Source organism: Electrona antarctica, assembly GCF_951216825.1.
Source record: "Electrona antarctica genome assembly, chromosome: 1".
Taxonomy (NCBI): Eukaryota; Metazoa; Chordata; class Actinopteri; order Myctophiformes; family Myctophidae; genus Electrona; species Electrona antarctica.
Genome location: NC_136806.1, coordinates 57,180,469 through 57,204,663, shown reverse-complemented (window position 1 = coordinate 57,204,663; position 24,195 = coordinate 57,180,469). Strand labels below are relative to the sequence as shown.

Here is a 24,195-nt window from a genome sequence, read left to right as displayed (position 1 = left end):
TTCATGTTGCCAAAAGCATCTCTTTTTGACATTAATTCCTGAAGGGTGTAGAAGTTTATTTTCTAGGAGGTCTTCTCCTTTGCAGCCATGTCTGCCTTTCCACAGTTCAGTTGGTGGTAGTTTGTTCTCCCTGATGCTCATTAGTTCTGGTGAGTATCACTGAGCACATTCCCGTGCTCCGCTTTCTTTCCCATCCCAGGTCATCCCAATCTTTCCCTTTCTTTTTCTTCTGTAACTTGTTCTATCCCATTACCATTTTGGGCTGCCAATTCCCACCTGATGTCATGTGGGAGTCCTGACGGCTCCAAACCGCACTTGATAACGGCTAGCTTGCATAAAGTCTTCAAACTAGGACTTAGGTCTAAGATGTACAGGTCATCGGGTGTGTAGCCTCCAAAGAGGATGATACGATCTCCCACCATGCAACAGCACATACTAGTCACCCCACATGGACCTTTCCCCTTGGGCTCAACCTTCTTCCAGGTAAATGTCTCTGGATTGAATTTCCACAGATCATTGAAGGTCCCATCCAGACGTGAGTTGTCGCCACCAAAAATGTACAACTCTCCATTGTAGGCGAAGGCTGAATGATCCCCACGTCCTTCTGGAAGGGGCTGTGCAGAAGGATGATCTCTGCTTCCTTCTGGAAGGAGCTGTGCTGATGGATGATCCCCTGAGGAATGATCCCCGTGGCCTTCTGGAAGAAGCTGCGATGGAGGATGATCCCCTGAGGAATGATCCCCGTGGCCTTCTGGAAGAAGCTGCGATGGAGGATGATCCCTGCGGCCTCCTGGAAGGAGCTGTGATGAAGGATGATCTCCACGTCCTTCAGGAAAGATCTGTGCAGAAGGCGTGCTCAGCCAGTAGTTGGTCTCTGTGTCAAACACTCTGATGTTGTTGAAGTTGGTTTTGCCCTGGTACCCTCGGCCCCCAAATACAAACATCTTTGTCCCAATGATGGTGGCAGAGTGACAGTCTGAGACATGTGGCAGTGCGTCTGTTGTGCCTCTGTTGTTAATTAAAGACCAGACCATTGTCGTGGTATTCAGCTTATAGATGTCATTGGTGCGCCCAGACCGCAGGTTGAATCCTCCAAAGATATACATGACCTTACCCAAAACACAGGCTGAGTGGCCACACCTTGCCATTGGAACAGTTCCAGAAATCGTGGGCCTGGACCATCCGTGGGTGTTTACATCAAATGCATAGAGCACATTGCAGTTTTCCCCCGAAATGGTAAACATATTTCCAGCCTCCCTTATCTCAAATTTCATTATCCCACCCCAGATGTAGATGGTGTGTTCTATCAGCACGGCTGTGTGGCACACGCAGTTGGAGGGAACCTCGGGGGGGCATTCTCCTCCAGCTATCACTGGGGGCAACTTCTTCCAGCGCATAGACACTGTGTTGAAGACATGCACATCAATCTGATCCCTGTCATTTGTGTTGCCGTACCCGCCAAAGGAATACACCTTGTGCCCCACTGCCACAGCAGCATGGAAGGATCTCCTTGGTCCTCCTCTCAGGTACAATGTCCAACACAACATTCAAGATACCACAGCAATGTGGATACAAATGGATAGATGAGGAATTTCTCTGTAAAAGAATTGAGGTGTGTTTTGTGCAGCCACTTATATTGGTACAGTGACATAAAGGTCACATCAAGCTTGGTCAATGTGCCACGGTGATAGATTTCGCTGGCCAATCAGCGAAGCCAATGCCTGTTGGTCTTCCTGATAGGACAAATTGTTTACCATAGCAAACACAGCCCAGGTAGGCTTTTGAAATCACCCATGCCATGCAGCAGTCTGTTCAGATGTTAAGACAGAAAGCATTGTTACTCATGCAGAAAAGCCGTCACGTTTGATTGAGCAGTGGTAGCCGCTCCAACGTGTGGCTTTGCGTGCCCCCGTGACATCATGTGGCAGCCAAGTCTATGGACTTTTTACGATTTATTCCGTATAAACTTAGAAACTCCGAAACATTATGACGCCGTGATAGTGGGTGCCCCGCCCCTTTTATTTCGAATAAACATTTTAGGCAATGTGGGTCTGAAAGGGATGTATGATGACGTCCATCATACATCATGATAAGAGGCAACGCTCACTTCACACGTGTGTGTCTGTGAGTCAGGGGCCAATCTCACAAACTCGACTGAGCAATGTCACATTTCATGTGCACAGTGCCTGTAGGTCAAGGAAGGAAGTACCTCTGTTGTGTTTTTGAGGGGCACTAGCCCCTGCTATATGCCCAGCTTTGTGCGGTGCGCACCACGGAATTTGATTCATTAGACAGACAGACAGACAGACAGACAGACAATAAGAAGCACCATAAATAAAGTAGTAATTACAGTATACAAAACTTTATAAACATTTATACAATGCCGAAAAACACTACGTTACAGTGTGCTCACAGTATCCCACCCAAAACAAGTTGATTTTTGGGGCCATGTTAATTTTCTCATGTCTGTGAAAAATGAAATGTATTACAAGATGTATTTATATCAGCGAGATGACGTTTTACCATCATTTACCCTAAAAAAGTCCAATCTGATTGGTTGAAGTAGCCATCTAGTCGTGCTTAAACAAGCATGATGGAACACCTAATCAAAACAAAAAAAATCAACCGACTGGGTTGCTATGCTAGATTGCTAAATTTTTGGTCTAGTGGAAAAAGTATGATTTTTTTAAGCAAATATCTTAGTTATAATGAAATTTGCCTATTTTTGCGACCATAGGTCGCATTTACTATGAAAACCTGCATAACCGTGTGTTAGTCACGCCTCCATATATGGTCCCGCCTCATGACTTCACACCTCCATATATGGTCACGCCTTGTGACATCACACCTCCATATATGGTCACACCTCGTGACATCATGCCTCCATATATGGTCACGCCTCGTGACACGTCATGCCACCATATGGCCATCTCCATATATGAAGATCACAACACTGACCTCATCTAACCCTGGATAACCATACATGGAGAAGACTGGATCATCACCTAGATCTGCATATATGGAGCAGGCCAGCAACTCTACATCTGACCTCAAACCTCAAACCCTTAGATCTCCATATATGGAGCTGACCTGTTCTGACATTCCATATGTTGATCCTTCCAAACCCCGTCCTTCCTTCTCTTTTTCAATGTTTTATTTTGGTCATCAGTTTACGTGACAGTATCCAAGTGTATAACAAAAACCACACCCATGTGAAGTGAGGGGCGCTAATATATTAAAGTCTAACTCATGTTGATTAGGTGATGTAAAGGTGATGTAATACAAACAATGTCAAAACAAACATTAAATTATCTTTATTGTTAATGGCATTTAATGTTTGTGTTAGGGACAGGATGACGTAAATTTTCCCTTCATTGTCAATGGCGTTTTTAAAACAAACACTGAACTAAAAACGAATATTAAACCTGTATATAGGAGGGGCTAGTGCCCCTCAAAAATAAATAATTGAAAATAATGCATTACGACCAAAAAAGGTATAAAAAGGTTCTGACATTATTGATCTGACCTCATCAAACCCTGTACACTCAAGACACGCTCCATACTGTATGTGGCCAGTACCGAATTCCTTCCATATGTTGATCTGACCCCCCATGCCAAAGCGCCAGCGCTCGCCCAGCAGTCTGCCGTCACCCAGCGGGATGTGTGCACGCAACCTCACCGACTCTCTGAGGCTAGACCCTCAGAGCGTCTTACTGGTGTCCTACACAAGCATAACATTCTCATTGACAATGAATGGACAATTTTACGTCAATAGGCATAGTGTCTATTTTACATCATGATGATAAGAGCGGCCCTCACTTCTCACGGGTGTGATTTTTCAGATAATATTCAACATTCAATAATTTATAGCCAACTGTCGAGCACATTTAACCTAATATAAATAGAAATCATGTAAGCATATACAGTATAGCTTGTTGCTTAGCAGAAAAGGAAATACAAAAAATAAAATAATAAATAAAATAAAATAAAATATATTTTTGCGAACGGAAATGGCAGCTTCCTTACTCGGATTCCGAGTAAGGAACACAGTGCAAACACAGGGCTTAAATAGACAGGGTAAGGGTACCAACAGTCTAACAGAAAACCAAAACCAAACAGAACAATGGGAAACTGCAAATCAGCAACTGTTGTTTACACACAAACATTGACTTTATTGACCTCAGAGATTACTTCTGTGTACTTGTGTTTATTATTTAACTCATCATGAGCAGAGAGCTTTCATTAGAGCCTAATATGAAGGCTCTGTGGCGATTTTGAAATAAAACCCATTTGGAGCTCAAAATTAGCAGCCATCTTGCATTTGAAGGTCAATATGTCAATATGTATTCCTTGACCAAAATAAGCTCTGAAACCATGTATTGTGCATCATTGTAGGTGAAACCATTAAAAAGTTCATTTTCACGGCAGCCATTTTGGATTTTGGTCTCTAAAAACAATTCCCTGCCCCTTATAAATTTACACCCCAGCCAAATGTGTTTAATACCCCTCCTAGATGACAAATCCATTGAAAAACTGACCTTTGCTCTCCGCCGCCACGGAACGGCCAAAAACGACCCAACTATATACATTTATTTAGTCCCACATAAAGAATATTTATACACCTGCAAAGAAACTAGTATTATTGGCCAAAGTAGATATATAAATCAGGCCAGCCGCCAGCGCTTATTCCACTCCTAGGAACATCCATGTTCTGTGAGAGCTGAGAGTTAGATCAGTTCACCTCCCTACTCCACCTACTCTTCCTCAGTGGTGGAAAGTAACTAAGTACTTTTACTTAGGTACTGTACTTAAGTACAATTTTGAGGTATTTGTACTTTACTTGAGTATTTCCAATACTTTTACTTCTACTCCACTGCATCTCAAAGCCAAAATTTGTACTTTTACTCCACTACAATTATTTGAAAACTTTAGTTAGGGGAGAGCCGCCACGGTTGTAACGCGTCATGGTTGTAACATGCACGTTATCTCTTGATTGGTCAACGCCATCATAACGCCATCGCGTCAGTATGTGTACAGCAACGTACTCTACGTGCCCAGGAAGTTTGAACCTGGAGTATATGTGGGCTACAATTATTTTCTTTGATGTTGGTGAATAAAAATCCACATGGTTATGTTCTTCATTAGTTTGCATCGTGTTTAGACGGAATGCACGTTCATTCTGGTCTGTAAGCAACGCTAAAGAACAACTTGCAAAAGTGGGTCAATTGTAACACACGCCATACCATTAAATACCATTATATGAAATATTTACATATTTGACATATTGGCCGCAATATTATGTTCAGTCAGCTGTCTTTCATTACAGAGTGTATTCTAAATTAGTTTAGGGTTGTATAACATTGTACAACTCAATCAATCAAACGTCTGTTTAATCAATGTATTTTCCCATTGAACTGACTCAAACGCCCAAACTGGTACACCCGTTACTATTTAATATTTCCCTTATGTTTGATACATTTTCTTATCACATCCATGGTATGAAAACAATGTTAAGGAGTTGCTTCAATGAAATATAATTGATTTAAGCTGAAAACGATATGTTTAATGGTGTTTTTTAGCGTTGTTACATTTATCACGCATGCCGTTACAATTAATCCGATATGTGCAGCAAATGTAACACTGGAACAGCGTCCACGTTCGGTTTAATAACTCCCGACCTGTTTTATCAATTGAAAAACTTGAAGTGGTTTATGGTAGCAGACATGTGTAGGTCCGTTGCCTGAAAATATTACATATGTAGATAAACGGATCTCTGAGTAAAAAAATGAAACGTGCAAAGTGTTACAACCGTGGCGGCTCTCCCCTACTATAGTTACTTTGGAGATTTTAATTTTGATTAGAAAACATACATTACCACTTTAACCCTATACATTTCGGCCATTTGAAAATAGCCGATCTATTTCTGCTAGATCTGCTATTTTCAATAGATTTTGTACACATTTTGAACTTGTGAAATAGGACATTCTGCACAATGAGTACTTTTACATTTTGATGCCGATACTTTTGTACTTTTACTCAAGTACATTTTCAATTCCGTACTTTTACTTGTAACAAAGTAGTTCTAAATTGCAGTATTGGTACTTTTACCTTTTCCACCACTGCTCTTCCTCCATCATCCACCTCCACCACCTTGGCCTGGCACATTAAAGCCAGTGGTTCCAACTCAACAGATTACCTCTGAGCGGAGAGTGTCTCACACATGCTCTTATCAGTCCTGCCTGCACATCAGAGCACCACAGGACTGGAGGGGAGACATGGACATGCACGCCATGGCGGACGCATCATGATAACACCCACCATGAATAGCAACACACGCTGTTACTTACAGTGTGCACCCCACCCTCAGGTCACAGGGACAGTGTGGTCGGGGGTGTCACGGCACAGCTTCCCACTTGTTGACTCACAGACTGGAGGAAAGCAGAGCAGCTCGTGATTGTCTGCTGATTAAAAGAGGGTATAATTGGATGGCAATAGAGCGTTGCAGTCCCGCCCCCCTACCAGGGCCCAGGAAATGATTCCCCGTTCATTTTCCTCAGACATTTCAAAAAGTATTTATTTAAAGACCTTTTAAGCGTCGTACAAAGCCAACTCTTGTCGTGACAAATCATGACAACACAAACAATTTTTCGCAAAAAGCAAAAAGACCTCATCTTTTGGACAAGGTGGAACCGTGGCAGGTCTGTAATTCACGTTCAAGAATCAACATGAAACCCAACTGCTTTATTTTTGTTGTATTATTCCCTAAACCTTTCTTTCATGACTGAAATCATTTCAAGTATGCAGGCTTATAAGTCAATTGTGGCTGAGAGTTGGGTTATAATATATTAAGTTCCTATACTGTAAGGAGGAATTCTGGAGGCACAATGTGTTGGTTTCCATACAGTATACACACACACACACACACACACACACACACACACACACACACACACACACACACACACACACACACACACACACACACACACACACACACACACACACACACACACACACACACACACACACACACACGATGTAACTGATTTACAGTTCATTATCAGCGGCTACCTTATATCTCCAGAATTGTGCTATGAAATGTAAATATCTGTCTATCTGTATTTATGTGTGTGTGGAAACAAGTTAACATCCAGTGCCACGTGACGCCTCCTGACGCCTTTCTTTAATGTATCCCGTTCCATTGCCTTTAAAAAATAAAAAAAATAAAGGTTTTTGTTTCTTTTGTTTTCTTTTTTTTAATTGATCTAATCCGGTGTGCACTTGACGACGTGCACAAGTCTAATAAAACCATAAAGTGATCCATGGACTATATAGTCCATGGACTAGTATATGGACTATATGGACTATATATAGTCCATTGACTATATGGACTATAAATAAATAAACTATAAAAACTATAGGATAAAAGTCTAATAAAACTCTAATAAAACTCTAATGTGTGACGAAAAAGTGTGACGAAAAAGCGTGACGAAAAAAAACACACATATTCCAGCCATTCAGTTGCAAAAAAAATCACACCCGTGTGAACTGAGTGGTGTAAGGCCTGTCTGACGTAATGAAATCATGTCTGACGTAATGAAATCACACCCGGGTGAACAGGGTGAACATAGCAACCATGCTCATTTTTTCTGCACTAACAAAGCCAGGTGTAGGAAATCATACCCGGGTGAACAGGGTGAACATAGCAACCATGCTCATTTTTTCTGCACTAACAAAGCCAGTTGTAGGAGTGGTTTACACCACTCAAAAAATAAAAAATAAAAGAATATATATTTTCGTTTTAATAATTTGGGGACCACCCAAAATAATTTGGCGACCCCCCGAGGGGTCGCGACCTGTTCTTTTTTTTTTTTTAATAATTTTTATCCCATGATTTTGTAACCCATTTTCACCCCTGTGTCAATTATCTAATGTGATCCTGGGCTCTACACACCCTCCGCCAACCTAGTCTCCATATATGGGGGACATGGGGAGAGCAACGGACTTGAACTCATGCTTCCTTCATGCCTGAGTGTCCAAGTTGCTCCTTTACACCTGACAGGGGGGAGTTTCCCTGGTTGGACGTAGCGCGTGGAAGGAACACGTTATTCCAACCAGTTCCTTTCCCCTCCATCAGGCGCCCCGGCTGGCCAGGGGGAGGCAGTTTAGAGACCAGGATTACTGCATGTTTTGTGTGAGGCTACCTACCCTAGGGGACACAGGGAGAACATGCCAACTCCACACAGAAAGGCCCTTTTGCCAACCCCGCCTCGGGTATGGGCACTGATGACGCGGAGGAGGAAACACGCCGCCAGCACCCACAGTGCCCCGAGCGGGAATCGAACCCAGGACCTTCTAGCAGTGAGGCGACAGCACTACCAACTGTGCCACCATGCCCCGAGAACCCCTGTTCTAAAGCACTGTGTTGTTTTTTTGCTTGGTGGATGCCCCCCCTCCCCTCATGATGCCCTAGGCAACTGCCTGTTCTGCCTGATGGGAGGGCCGGCCCTGCGCACTCACAACAACACATAATAATCATTAATAACCCAGTGAGAGAGAGAGAGAGTGCGTGTGTGTGTGTGTACGTGCGCGCAACAACACAATAATTACAATTTACAATTTAGGCATTAGCAGACGCTCTTAATCCAGAGCGATTTACATTAAGCAACTATTTATAACCCATCCGTTTCTACATGTGCAGGGTACAATACTGGGTATAAAAACACAGCTGAAACATGAAATGGAGTCTGTCAACTCCCGCAATTTCCTTCTTCCCATATTGCGCTGCAACGTAACTCTAGGATGAGCCGCCCAAAGGGCGGCAAAATTCGAGTGTGTTTTATTGATGCGTCCCGTGCCTTCGATAGGATTAACCATAATAAGCTCTTTATGAAAATGAAGCAAAGAGGAGTGCCCGGTTTTATTGTGAGGGTCCTGGCCTACTGGTATGCCCACCAGACCATGCAGGTCAAATGGGGTGGGAGTATATCAGCTCCATTTGGTGTAAGCAATGGCGTGAGGCAGGGGGGAATTTTATCCCCTATCTTATTTAATTTATATATGGATGGTTTGTCTGCTCAACTGAGAACCTGGGCTGACGGACAGATCGGTGAACCAATCAGGGTGTGCGTAAATCTGAGCCGCGGCCCACCCATCTAGGCCAGAAAGGTCTAGCGTTAGCTCAGGCTAGAACATTTATAACTAGAAAGAAGCAATTCTGGAAATTGCAAAGTGTGGTTGCCTCACTCGCTAATATAGGCCCCTCCCGGTAATTTTGCTAGCCAATTACAATGTCAAGTCACCCTTGTGATCACCCCCCCCCCCCCCCCCCCCCCCCCCCAAAAAAAAAAATCATATTTTTGCAACAAACGGATAAGTGTTTTTGCAATTGTGGCGCCCCCTATGGATGAAAATGGAATTGCTTTTGGCTCTGTGTTGATTAAGCCACCCTCGACATGTGATTCAGATTTGGGATGGATTGGACATTCTGTGCGTTAATTGTGGGATTTTTTGTAAAATAGGCCCCTCCCACTAACTTCGGGAGACGGTTACGGCCGAACGATAGAGGGTATCAAAATTCTGCCTGTGGTGTGACAAAATCTGTAGGTGGAGGATCCAAAAGTGTGTTTTGAAGAAAATGCAAAATGGCGGAAAATCTATCTAGATGCATAATGACCCAAGGAATCCAGGGAAAATAATTGTTATTGTAGGACCTATGGGTCAAGAGTTATAAGCCAAAACGTAAAGTGGGGTGTTATAGCGCCACCATGAGGCCGACCAATGTAATTCTAAGTTCATTAATTCTTGTAATTATTATGAATCTCTCCCTCAAGTGTTTTAACTGTAGCCCTTATGGTCGCAGAGGAAAAAATACTTGAATGTGAGTTTTTGCGTTTTCCCATTCATGTCAATGGGGAAATTTAATCCACTAATTAATTAATATCAATTACACTATACAACGGATGTCTTAGCAAGGAGATTCCACACGATTCCCAATGAAGCCGGTCGTTTTGACATATTGCTCAAGGGTGTGCGACAAAAACTGTGGGAGGAGTAGCGCGACAAAATAAAGTTCATCTATAATATTAAATAAAGAAATAAAAGGTAAGGGGAACAATAGTGTGGTTGCCCATAGGCAACCACACTAATTATAATCCAGACCAACAACCCATTATTTTAATTCATAATCCCAAACTAATAACCTGGAAACACATCTCTGTAATAATTGTAATTCCATTTCCCTTTGGGTTATGAATTATGAATACAATTGGCAGAGTGAGTTTTGCTCTATTTTTTTAATAACATTTATTAGAAAATGCGGTTTCAGCAACAAACTGACAATTGCAACATGTATTTAAATATTGAGAAGTGTGGGGTCAAAAGCTGTATATATAGGAGGGGCTAGTGCCCCTAAAAAAGTGAAGTGAGGGGCGCTCTTATCATCGTACATCATCATGACGTAACATGTCAATTTGCTCAGAAACATATGACGTAAATTCTCCATTCATTGTCGATAGGAATTTATCCTTTGTCTAGGATGAAAATAGCCGATTTGCTCGTCTACATATGATGTAAATTCTCCATTCATTGTCAATGGCATTTAATGTTTGTGTTAGGACAAAATAGCCGATATGATCACCCAGTGTCAATTATCAAATGTAATCCTGGGCGCTACACTTCCTCTGCCAACCTGGGGGGGGGGGGGGCAGCGGACTGACCTCATGCTTCCTTCTATTCATGAGGAGTCCAAGCTGCTTCTTTTCACCTGACAGGGGAGAGTTTCCCCGGCCGGACGTTCCGACCAGTTCCTTTCTCCTCCATCAGGCTTCCAGGGGGAGGTAGTTTAGAGACCAGGATTCCTGCATGTTTTTGTGAGCGTACCTATATACCCTAGGGGACACGGGGAGAACATGCAGACTCCACACAGAAAGGCCCTTTCGCCAATCCCGCCTTGGTTATGGGCACTGATGACGCGGAGGAGAGAACACGCCCCCAGCGGGAATCGAACCCAGGACCTTCTAGCTGTGAAGCGACAGCACTACCGACTGTACCACCGTGGCTGTGGCCTTGTGTTTAACTTGACTTAACCTAACTTCTGTGGTGTTTAGCGGTCACCTAAAACGTCCACTGTGCCAGAGTCCTTTATTTGAAATCTCTCTCTGTTTCGCCTTTCTTTAGCCCCCTTCCTCTCCCTTTCCCCAACTCCTTCCTCCACTCCTGTCTCCATCTGCGGGAGGGGAAACCCGGCTACCTCACTATGAGGTGTTGCATAACAGAGAGAGATAGGGAGAAAAATGGGACAACGAGCACTCACTGATGTTATAGCAGCACACAGTCAGGCAGGCAGCGAGAGGCAGGCAGGCATGCAGGGGCAGCTTCATTCAATATTGATGATGTCTCTGCTACATCAAAAATGCATTCTTAATCTCCACTACTGTACATGTAGTGTAGACAGCTGAGCCCAGCCCTGCTCAGCCCCATCCTGCAACAGTACGTATAGCACAGAGGCCACTGGAGGCTCTGCAATGCTGAAAGTGTTTTACTTACAGTACAGCCCTTGGTATTGGGTCCTCGTAGCGGGTACATGTTACCGGTGCTTTCGGGCAGAAACCTTATCTCCATATTCTGACTTTTTAGTGATAAAAAAATGAATGCCCCCCCTTTGATCATACTACAGCGCCACACAAAAGCATCAAAAGTAGCAGATGTACAATGCTCGTTTTGCATCTCCTACATTTGCCGTTTTTAAATCCAAATCGTGAAACGGTCTTGGACATACTCACAGTATGAGATTTTCCACCCCGACTGAGACTGTATTCAGAGATATTTTCCACATGCGTGGGCGCACCAGTAGAGGCCTTTTAGTTGCACGTGCAACTAAAAAGGCACGTGTGTGTGTGTGCATAGTATGTGCGTGACAAGACAACATTCCATTCGATGTGCATCGCCCGATAAACAATAAGAGCAAAGAACAGGAAGTGTTGGCGGCACGGGTGGTCTTCTGGGGGGGGGGGGGGGGGTTGTACCTGTCAAAACAACACCGACGCCGCTTTAATATCCTGCGAGATTGACTGATGCCAGCCAAGGTCTCGCAGATGCATCGATATTACTCCTTATCACAAGGCCGACTGACGTGATTTACTCTGATCTGATATTTGAAGAAAGCAATTTGCTCTGCTATAGGAAAACATGATGGGGTTTGTGAAGGCTCATATCCTCTCCCGCATATGCATACCAATCACTCTCTCACACACACACACACACACACACACACACACACACACACACACACACACACACACACACACACACACACACACACACACACACACACACACACACACACACACACACACACACACACACACACACACACACACACACACACAAACACACACAAACGACATGGAACATGAGCAAAGATGGAAATCAGGGAGTAGAAAAAAAACGAGTGCATTCATGCATACACACGCAAGACAACACACGCAGCAAGACAGGAAGATGGATACCGCATGATGATCAAAGCGCACCACAAACGGGGGTTAAAATCACCCGGTTGGTGAAATCTCCATTTCATCAGTGGCTGAAAGTGTTGCCAATATTTCATTTTGCTGCACTATACAGTCAGGGCCCATTCTTTTTTTTCAGCATTTGAGCCACGGAACCACCATTAAGTGATATTTAGCCTCTCAGACCCAAAACGAAAGAATTGTGTTATCGTTCCATTCTCTAATAATGTAACGTTCTCTAATTATACGTAATGCAGATGTTTAACAATGACTTAACTCTTGAGAGCGTAAAACGAAACCAAATGGACCCGTAAGGGTCCATTTGGTTTCCAACTCTGCATCATTTAGCTGGGGACGACCACAAGGAACCCCCTCAAGGACCACTGGTGGTCCCTGGACCACTGGTTGAAAACCACTGCTTTACAGTATATCTCTGTCTTTCCCCCCTCACTCTCCTGTTATCACTTCTCATTGTCACGCAATCACCTTCTCTCTGCCCACAGCTCCTTCTCTCCTCACGTTCTCTCTGCCCACAGCTCCTTCTCTCTGCCCACAGCTCCTTCTCTCTGCCCACAGCTCCTTCTCTCCTCACGTTCTCTCTGCCCACAGCTCCTTCTCTCTGCCCACATGCAGCTCCTTCTCTCTGCCCACAGCTCCTTCTCTCTGCCCACAGCTCCTTCTCTCCTCGGCTTCATCCCAACCATATCCAGTGGTGGAAAAAGTGCTCACATTTTGTATACTTAAAAGCAAAAGTATAGCAATACTATAGCAATAATGCAATATAGAAATATTTTTGTAAAAGTCCGGAATTCAAAATGTACTTTGATAAAAAGTACAAAAGTATTGGCATCAAAATGTACCAAAAGTAAAAGTATTCATTGTGCAGAATGCCCCATTTCACAAGTTTTAAAATGTATACAAATCTTTCGAAAATAGCCGATCTAGAAGCTCACAATGCTTCGCAACACATTGTGAGATTGTAGATTGGCTATTTTTAAACGGCCGAAATGTACATAGGTTTATTAATGTATGTTTTGTGATAATAATCAAAATCTACAAAGACTAGTAACTAAGTCTCCAGAAAATTGTAGTGGAGTAACAATATATGCCTCTGAGATGTAGTTGCGTAGAAGTAAAATAATTGGAATTTTGAAGTACTCAGGTACAAATACCTCAAAATTGTACTCAAGTACAGTACTTGAGTACCAATGACCATATCATGTGTCTATATCTCTTTGCCTGCCCATTATCTCCATCCCTCACAGGGACGGCGCACTCCTTTGTGGTAAATGCAATGGCCGGCTGTGAAACCTCTCTCTTCTGGATGGGTTGGTGTTGACTCCCAGCACGTCAACAGCTTGGGGGGGGGGGACACTTGTGTTCAGGGCCAATAATGCACGCAGTTAGGGCCGGGGGCCCATGGCCGAGATGCACATTAACGCCTCCGTCTTCCGGCTCTAATTGAACAGTCTGTCGATATCTCAGCCGTCGGTCTGTCGAGCTTCCTAAGTGGTGCTGGAGACGAGGACGTGTGGGGGACCAGGGGGGTCTGCGGGAAGTCACGGCATTCCCGTTCCTTCACACGACTCTTGGGTATGCCAATAGGCTCTATGCACAGGAGTCAGACAGCAGCCATATTGGAAAGAAATTGGGTCTCTTCCTTACTTCTTTCAGTAATTTTAATCTCAAGGACTCCCAACTCAGAGTGTACAAATGGCACCAAATGCATTTGGTTCCATTCGTAGACTCACAGTTATACACCCGTAAGTGGCCATTTGGAACCCCCTCGAGGAACCACGAGGGTGCCTGGAACATAGCCTGGCTAATAAGCCAGACGCGAATCTGCCTTTGGCAAAAAAAAATTATGAAACTAGCTTATTACTTAGCCAGGCTACCTGGACCAAACTTTGCGACCCATACGCAGTGTAGAGTATAGTGTTTCCAGTGAGACAACATGCACAATATCAGCACTCAGACTCTGTTTGACCATAACGGAACAGAGCTTTAACAGACTTACTGCTTATGGCGGAACGCTCCGCCATAAGGAATGTAATTACCTTCCACTCCTGGCGGATTGATCCGTCAGATAAGCTTTATTATTGATATCAAACCGGATCGCTGATTTCTATTTTTTCATTATTGTTTTGGCTTGGCCTTTCCTTCTTTAGCGAACCTAGACCGGGTTGCGTAACCTCGCCCCCGTCCGCATCCATTATACAGGCTGACTAAAAGCTGAATAACTCCTAATCTACGGAGCTCTCCATGGTTTGGATACAATGTGCGATGTCCGGAGGTCTTTGCTCATTATCCGGTGGTCTAGATGGAAACATTGGCGCTTTTTTGAGCAAGGATGGCTATATTTTAGCTCGCTAGCATTGACGCTATTTATTTAGCATTATTTATTTAGCGCACAACAGGATATCCGTCCTGTGTGTTCACCCTCTAAATCGCCCCCGCAGCCCTCGGCAGACTGAGGTTGGCTTTGCATCCAGCAGGTAAACCTTTTAAGTGTTTTGATAATGTGGGTATTGTTGAATTTTCATATATAATTTACGTATACAGTTTTTGTCTGGTTGATATAAAGACCACAGTTGGAGGCCTGCTCAAGAGACTGAAGGAGAGCCTGGGCGTATACTCCAACGATTGACTGATAAGCGCGACTACGAGCCATCTCGTAGTTGGCATACGACTGTACGAGATGTCTCGTAGTTGGCATAGAAAGGATTTAGTGGAGTACTCGAGTACATTTACTCAGTTACTTATACTGTCCACCTTGGGAGCCAGAGCTAAACATACAGTGAGGAGAGGCTTGTACACTATAGTCCCTTCCTTAGTTTTAGTCATCATAGCTTATAGTTTTCATTTAGTTTTTGTCGGTGAAAAAAGGTAGTCTTTAGTTAGTTCGTTTTAGTCGACAAAATCAATATGCTGAGACCCAGATGAAGGCTGGCAACAAAACATTGTTCCATTAGATTTATTTGGCACTTTCAGCGTGTGATTTTCTTTCCTCTGCCTTTAGTGTTATTTATTTGGCACGCATACACAAATTGTTGTGTTAACCTCATACCTCACGTAATGTTTATTGTGCCTTTTATACTGAGTGCTAGTATTGACTGCCAGGCCTTATGCCGTGTGAGATGGAGAAAACAAAAGAAAACCAAGTCTACCACCCACTTGCCATAAACCAACACTATTGTTGTTGTATTTATTTCCACACAAAGATGAGAATACAAGCAGGTCTAAACACACACAGTATAGGCTACGTACTGTAGGTAACGAGTGTTGTTTTGGGCAGCAAATTTTGATTTTAGTTTTAGTCAGTCTTTTGAATAGTTTTCATTTACTTTTAGTCACATTTTAGTCACCTGGAATGTTTTAGTGTTAAGTCTAGTTTTAGTCGACTAAATATCATTAGATTTTAGTCGACTAAATATACAGTTGATTTAGTCGACTAAAATGTGCTTTGGCGGGCCTTGATGCCGTCGTAATGACGTGTCGCGCTGTGGCGCACACACACACACACACACACACACACACACACACACACACACACACACACACACACACACACACACACACACACACACACACACACACACACACACACACACACACACACACACACACACACACACACACACACACACACACACACACACACACACACACACACACACAAAGCAGCAATAAATACCTCATGGCAGGTCCTTTTTATTTTAGAACATTGACATGACCATGTTCCCATCTGGTTGGATCAGAATCCGTTTTTCTACATGCCCTACTTTTAGAACTACTGGTATACTTTTTGCCTTGTCCCCCCCCCCCCCCCCCCCCCCGTGCATGAGACGTCAAAAGCTTCAAAAGTTGTACTTTTTGGCTGAATTTCACAAAGGAACTGAGGTAACAATAATGTCTTGAAGGAGGTGAATTGAGCATACTGTGTGTGTACTGTCAGTCCTTTGTGCTGCAAGATACGTTTCAATACCCCAAACAATTTCCAATGTGCCACAAAAACAAGCAGCAGTTTTGTTATTGTAACTCACTGTCCTGTCATGGGTGTAGATAGTAACCTTTGATTGATTGATTGAATACTGTATTAGTCAGAAATGTAAACAGTGCAGAGCACATGCAGTCAAACATTGAAATCACCGGGAAAAAAAGGTCATTGCGGTCTTGTTTCCATTCAGGTCACCTAAATCCAAAATAGTATCAAAGTATCCTGCGGAACCCCGGGACTTGCGTCACAGCACCCACTTTTAGAAACCCTGGTTTATAGGCTACAATGTTTGTGAAGGTCTGAAGAAGAGCCATGGTCTCTTTTTATTCTTACACAAGTACGCAGATTAAACATGGCAATAACATTTATACACTTATAATGCTCATTATGTTGAGTGCTCTCTAGTCTCTCTAGCAAGTCTTTTGGCAGTCTATTTACTTGACCGCTTGCTCTGTTGTTGGTTAACTAGGGCTAATGCCATTTACTCTGATCTTACACTTAAGAGTCTAAATTGTAAATTGTGTTATAAACACATATACTTAACATGCACAGAACAAGCATTTCTAGCCAAGATGTCAAAAAAACACTCAAGTACAAAGCAAAACCTGACCTGTCCATTCTACTCTATGGAATGGATGTAAATGGAATGCAGTGCAATGAAGCATCGCTTATGGTCCATAACCATAATGTAGAAGGTTGTGCATTTTTAAGCATTTTCAAACAATGGGGTCATGAAGAAATAGTGCGTGTGCGTGCGCTTGCGTGCGTGCGGTACAGTATGTGGGTGATTAGGGTTAAAGGGGGGTCCCTGGAGAACAGGGTCCTGATAATCAATCTCTCAACAGGGGATGAGGGAGAGAGAACGAGGGAGAGAGGGAAGCAGAGAGAGACCAGCATGGATACCGTAGATGGGCTCATTTGTGGGTGTGCTCACTCCGGGCTTTGGGAGATTGAGGATGGCACTTGGGCTGAAAGTTTGAGCATAATATCTGCATGCATGCGTGCCGTGCATGCATGCGTGCCGTGCATGCGTGCATGCGTCCGTGTGCATGCGTCCGTGTGCATGCGTCCGTGTGTGTGTGTGTGTGTGTGTGTGTGTGTGTGTGTGTGTGTGTGTGTGTGTGTGTGTGTCCATGCGCCCATGCGCGTGTGTGCATACGTGCATCTGTGCATGCACGTGTGTTCATGTAAAACACATGCATGTAGGACTACAGTACTGCATGTGACCATGCAGCCCTATATTGGCCTTATGATTTAACTTAAGACCTGGAGGCGTGGCCAATGCAATTTGTCTGTTTTGAGTGGCCAAACAGCATTGGCCAGGCCTCCAGGTCTTAAAGGGATAGTTCAGATTTTTTTTAACTTAAGCTGTATGAAATACTTGCCATTAATATAGTGGTTGCAACTGTAATAATTGATTGCCCGAGTTCCGTGGTGGGAGTTCTGCTCTGGTTTTGGTCAATATTAAGTAGTTCTGGTCATTTTGTGGGGGGCACAGGGGGGCCACGCAGTAAAAGTAAATGAATCCACAAAACTAACGTAATTTGTATTGTTGACCTATTTCTAAAATATTAGCGCAACTTTCGTTCAACTTTGACCCCTCTATCACATGGAACAATTTTTTTGGGCGTAGTGATATGGACACAAAAAACATAGTTCCGTGTGATAGAGGGGTCAAAAATGAACGAAAGTAAGTAAGACTTGCAGTAAGTCATAAGACCTGGTACTTTAAGAAACGCAAAATAGTGTGTATGAGATGGAGCACGCGTGGGTGCGGAATACAGTATGAGTGGGCTGGGTGAAGTCAACTCATGTTCAGATCATCATGTGCCTCATTTGATAGATTCATGTGCAGCTTTATGTATGGTGTATATTTACCATAAATACACCTTCACAGTTAACAGCAGTGGTGGTATATACCCAGAGTAAGTAGATGTAGCAATACCACAGTGTAAAATATACGTTACAATGCGCATGCAATCGCATGCAATCTTACTTAAAGGGACACTTCACCCTTTTTGCAAAAACATATATGTTAATGACGTTTAGAAGATTTAGAACACTTTCCTGGGGTCTTTATGTGTGTAATATGTGGTTTTAGATATTTTAGATTTTAGCAGTGAGCCCAGTGTCTCTGAGGTCATCGACACTGGGCTCACTTCCTTCCTGGACTACAATTCCCATAATGCTTTGGTGCACTGCTCCTCCTTGTGGATAGGGGGAGGGCTGTCCAGGAAGTAAGTGAGCCCAGTGTCCATGACATCAGAGACACTGGGTTCACTGCTAAAATATCTAAAACCACATATTACACACCACACATAAAGACACCCAGGAAAGGGTGTCTTTAAAAAAATCTTCTAAGCGGCATTAACATATATATTTTTTTGCAAAAAGAGTGAAGTTTCCCTTTACGTACAAAAAGTAGTCAGGATTAAAGGGATATTCCACCATGCCTCAAGCTGAAATCAGGCTGGTCCGGTGCGTTTCAGGCGCTGGAGCAACTGGGATGAGTGGAACCTGTTTTACTTCAACGGCAGGGTGCAAAGCACAGAAAACAGCCACAACGTTTCCAACGTCAGATTGCATCATGACCCGACGAAGATTTAATCCAACATAGTGGTTTTTACCCTGCTATTAACCCATTTTGGGCGGGATCCCCTTTTGGTGTTTTAAGCGTTACGTTATACTTTAGCTATTTTTGAAAAGTTGTGAAAATGTGGTGCAAATCTTTGAATATATATTTCAGAGCGAACATTGGGGGGGGGGGGGGAACTACATATTTTGAGATGGGGGTCCGTGGCCCAACAGAGATAATTATTGGGGTCCTTGACATGAAAAAGGTTGAGCACATCTGACATAGAAGCGTGGGTTTTTCAGAAAGACATCAGTCCCAAAAAAAAGGCTCCGTTCATCCGAGTTGCTCCAGTGCCTTCTTTATTCAGTAAGTACAAAAGTGTTAGCATCAAAACAGGCTACTTAAAGTAGCAAAACTAAAAGTAGGCCTACTCATCATGTAGAACGCCCATTTCCAAATCATAATTTATATATCATGTTGTTGGACTTTAATTATTGATCATTTACTACTTAAAAGCCCTAATTGAATGATAAAATATGCACTTTAATAGACTTGTTTGCTCCATACACTTTACAATGTGAACTTATTGTTATGTACTATGTAGAGTAGTACTATGCAGTGTGCACAGCACAGAGTGTACAAGAGTGTACAAATATTATATATTAATGAATTATTATTATACAACCATTTGTACACTCTCAGAGTTACAGACCCATAAGGGTCCATTTGGTTCCAAACTATCATGTAGCTGGGGACCCCCTGGAACTCCCTCAAGGACCCATGGGGGTCCCCGGACCACACTTTGGGAACCACTGTCCTAAATGGAGATAAATATAAACAAGCTATACTACTAAGTGACAGTAACATACGCCTGGGTGATGGCAGACTGCTGGGCGAGCACTGGTGCTTTGGCTGGGGGGGGTGTCAGATCAACATGGAATGGATTCTGTACTGGCCATATATGGAGCGTGTCTTGTGTACAGGGTTTGATGAGGTCAGATGATACATACGTAATGTCAGAACAGGTCAGCTCCATATATGGAGATCTAAGGGTCTCAGCGGGGGCAGTGTCTTGAGTGCACAGGTTTTGATGAGGTCTGGCTATATATGGAGCGTGTCGTATACAGGGTTTGATGACTGCGGATGAAAATTAGCAACTGTGCTATATCCGGTGTATTTACGTCCATTAATATGCATCAAATAAACAAATAAAGTAAAGTATGAGGTCAGATCAACATATGGAATGTCAGAACAGGTCAGCTCCATATATGGAGATCTAAGGGTGGCACCGTGGGCAGTGTCAGTGTACAGGGTTAGATGAGGGCCCAGGTAGGGCCGGGCCTGTTGAATGGACAGGTATCAGTCAAAAGGGAGACATCGAAGAGGAAGGACGGGTGGGGGAAGGATCAACATATGGAATGTCAGAACAGGTTAACTCCATATATGGAGATCTAAAGGGTTTGAGGGTTGAGGTCAGATGTAGAGTTGCTGGCCAGCTCCATATATGCTGATCTAGGTGATTTCCAACATGCATCGTTCCAAGTAGGCCAGTGCCCCACGGTCTGTGTACGTCTGTAATCCACGGAACTCGAGAACCGTTCACCCCACCGACTTCAAATTCGTCACACTCGTTCCACCCCAACCACAGGGGGTGCAGTGCCCGGTGTCAAGTGACACGAGTCGGTCGGACCCACGGTTGTCCAGAACCGCCACAAAAAGGCCTCTGCCCGGGCTCTGGACAGGTCCCCTGACCACTTGTCCATATATGGAGCTGGCCTGTTCTGATGTCTGCATAGACTCCATATTTGGGCATGCCTGACAAAGAACTCCATATATGGGCATAAAAGGGACACATACATAATATCTGGGTGGGGCATGCATTTCCAACTTGCATCGTTCCAACTTCCAAGTAGTCCAGTGCCCAACGGGCACCACTGTAGAGGCTCCAACGGGCACTGCTCTAGTAAATAATAAATAATGAAGATTACTTAGTGGGCTTGCTACTCGAGCCCACAATAAAGCTGTCTCTCTCTAAGTTAGCAACGCTCATGTGGTCTCACTTAGGACAGATAATTATGCTGACACAGAGATTAATGTGGAAATAGACTTTTGGAACATTTTGTTACCAGATTTGACTGAGGGACTGCCATTTATTTTTTGTTTTGTTTTTCAAATTGACATATTGGTTGTTCAGTTTGACCCACCGGTTTTGGAGATGTGGCTTATAGAGTAATAATGTCTTGAGAAAATAGGCTTGAAAGGTTCACTTCTGTGGACTCGAACATTACACCTAAATGCATGTTTAAGCATTGCTTTCATATTTACATGTCGATGTCAGCTCCGACACTTATTTCAGACATGCTCTAGTATGCGAAGAGTCTGCATGTGCTATTAAAAGCTGGAGGCTGCACGATTGGCAGCCCCTCAGTCAAACCTGGTCACATTTGTTGAATGACAGGAACAGCAGCTGTGAAAAGACCCCCGCTCTGTGGTTCAAATACAATTAGATCAGGAGTGATTTAGAACCGGTTGGCATTGTAAAATATATCCATTTGCAGACGAAAACCACCCCCACCTTAAGGGGGTGGTTTGCCGATGGTTTGGGCTGGTGGCTTCGCCAGGCTGATGGGAGAGGCAGGCAGCTGGCTGCCAAACAAACAGCAGCAGATGGAGCTACGCTGAGACACTGTGCCCTGTGATACATGTCATATAATCCCTGTCATCACCATCATCATCATCCCACACATCCACACACGCACGCACGCACACAAATGCTTTCGTTTGATGCGTTATCATTGGGCATGAGAATTATTTTTGCACAAATACAGTCCAACAAAATGTGACTCCTGATCCAATATGTGACTCAGATCTCACGACTATATACTCCGTCTTCAGTGAACGGTAGAGCAGAACAGGATCACACGGTGTTATAACAAACACATTCTATCGTGTTCTTGTGAAAACTGTGTCTTCTCAGCCAAGAATCTATATTGTCACTGTCGGGCAGAAACCTTGTACTGCATGTCCATATTTCAACGTTTATTTCTCCGTAAATGAACTCCGTACTTCTTCTTTGGTTCTCAAACTTTTTCATGTCAACGACCCCCAGATAATTATGTATTTGGCCGCGGACTTCCATCAGAAAATGTTTTGTGCCAGGGAGGGAAGATGTGTGTTAGGAAAAATTAGACCCCTGGGGACCCTAATCAACACAGTACACTCTGAGGTGTGTTGATTGGAGACTGTGCTGTGGATGTAAACTAGCATCTTTGCTAAATCCGGTGTAACAAAAGGTGTAAGTGGTTAACACTAACGAAGGAGAAGGTACAGTAAGTGGATGACCTGAGAGCCAGTGTTTTTTTTTAGATGACGTTTGCAAAAAAAGATAGTCCCGTCTCTGTGGGATTATTTTCCGAGATCATAAATCATCTTTTTTTCTCCTCCTTGGGCAAAAAAAAAAAGATAAAGGAAGCTCCGACAGCAGGTATACGACTGAAGACATCCTCTCCAGTATTCTGAAGTGCACTATATTTAACCACTGTACTATCTCTGTAGATTTCTATCAAACAGAAGTGTACTAGTGTACATGTTTACCCCCACTCGTTATTACAATAAGATTGATCGCACTGGACTTTGAAGTTGAAAGTGTTTGAAATTGAAAGCGTCTTCCGTCGTATCTGGAATGTGCGTGCGTGCGTGCGTGCGTGCGTGCGTGCGTGCGTGCGTGTGTTATGCATGTACAGTACAGTAAGTGGATGCACGCATAGCCATTGTGTCAGCATCTTCATGCAAGATATACAGTAATTCAGAGTTGAGGAAGCAATGCATGCCAGAGAGAGCCGAGGGAAAACAATAACCACGCGATCGCCAGGGCCACGACTCTGAACTTCAATAACTTCAATGAGAGATGCGTCTAAGCCAAGGAATGTGAGAGAGATATGAGATACTCTGTCATACGGCACACACAAATGATATTGCAATTCCACCCTGTTCACCAAGGGCAGGACTAGGTCATCACAAATCCAATGGGAGTTAAAGAAAGCCCCCCGAGGATTGATAAGCACAGAGCTTGCAGAAGAACACAATAATGCATCCCACACATAGTAGGATTCTCTTCGTCTCTGTCGGGTGGAAACCTCAGTTCCAAAACTGTCATCTGTACTAAAGTACTACAATGTTTTACTTAGGTAAAAGTATCAATATTACGATGTAGAAATACTCTGTTGCAAGTAAAAGTGTACAACCGGAATTCAAAATGTACCTGAGTAAAAGTCCAAAGTATTGCCATCAAAATGTAGGCTAATGATGAATGTCCCATTTCAATCTATTGATAATTGCGACTGTACGTATACGTCGCAGATTACTATGAAAACCTTCAAAACCTGTCAGTTGATCCGTCACGCCACCATATATGGCCGTCAGTCCGTCACGCCTCATGACATATCACGCCAGCCTATTCGGCCGCCAGTCCGTCGCGCCTCGTGACACGCTGCATATATGGCCGTCTCCATATTATGAAGATCACGACACTGACCTCATCAAACCCTGGATAGCCATACATGGAGAAGACTGGATCATCACCTAGATCTGCATAAATGGAGCCGGCCAGCAACTCTACATCTGACCTCAAACCCTTAGATCTCCATATATACATTCAAACTCTAGATGGGCCCAAAGTTATTAGTGCAGCCGCGCCCCGGCAGCCGGCGAAAACTAGAGTTCTCAACAGGCACGGTCTGACCCCCCCATGCCAAAAGCGCCAGTGCTCGCCCAGCAGTCTGCCGTCACCCAGGCATGGGTGCATGCGACCGCTTCTCACCCTCAGGGCGTGTCGCCACGCGACACATTGTGGCTATTTTCTAATGGCTGAAGTGGTTGTTTTGTAATAAAAGTAACTAGTTACTAAAGTTTTCAAATAATTGTAGTGGACTAAAAGTACAATATTTGCCTCAGAGATGTAGTGGAGTATAAGTAAAAGTACTGAAAATGGTAAATACTCCAGTAAAATAAAAGTACCTAAAAATGGTACAGTACTTGAGTAAATGCTACTTTTCAGGAACGGTAAAAGTAGCAGATGGACAAGCTTTCCAGCAGATCTGCTACTCTTGATGCTT

At 43.6% G+C, this 24,195-nt stretch overlaps 1 protein-coding gene across 1 annotated transcript; it reads right to left on the bottom strand.

Moving 5' to 3' along the window:
• Positions 1–200: 200 nt before the first annotated feature.
• Positions 201–1,547, bottom strand: LOC306920696 (kelch domain-containing protein 3-like; the record flags this gene model as incomplete). Its single annotated transcript, XM_079497523.1, has 2 exons — positions 201–614; positions 840–1,547. 2 exons carry the CDS (start codon positions 1,545–1,547, stop codon positions 201–203), a joined length of 1,122 nt encoding a protein of 373 aa, XP_079353649.1.
• Between the last annotated feature and the right edge of the window lie 22,648 nt (positions 1,548–24,195).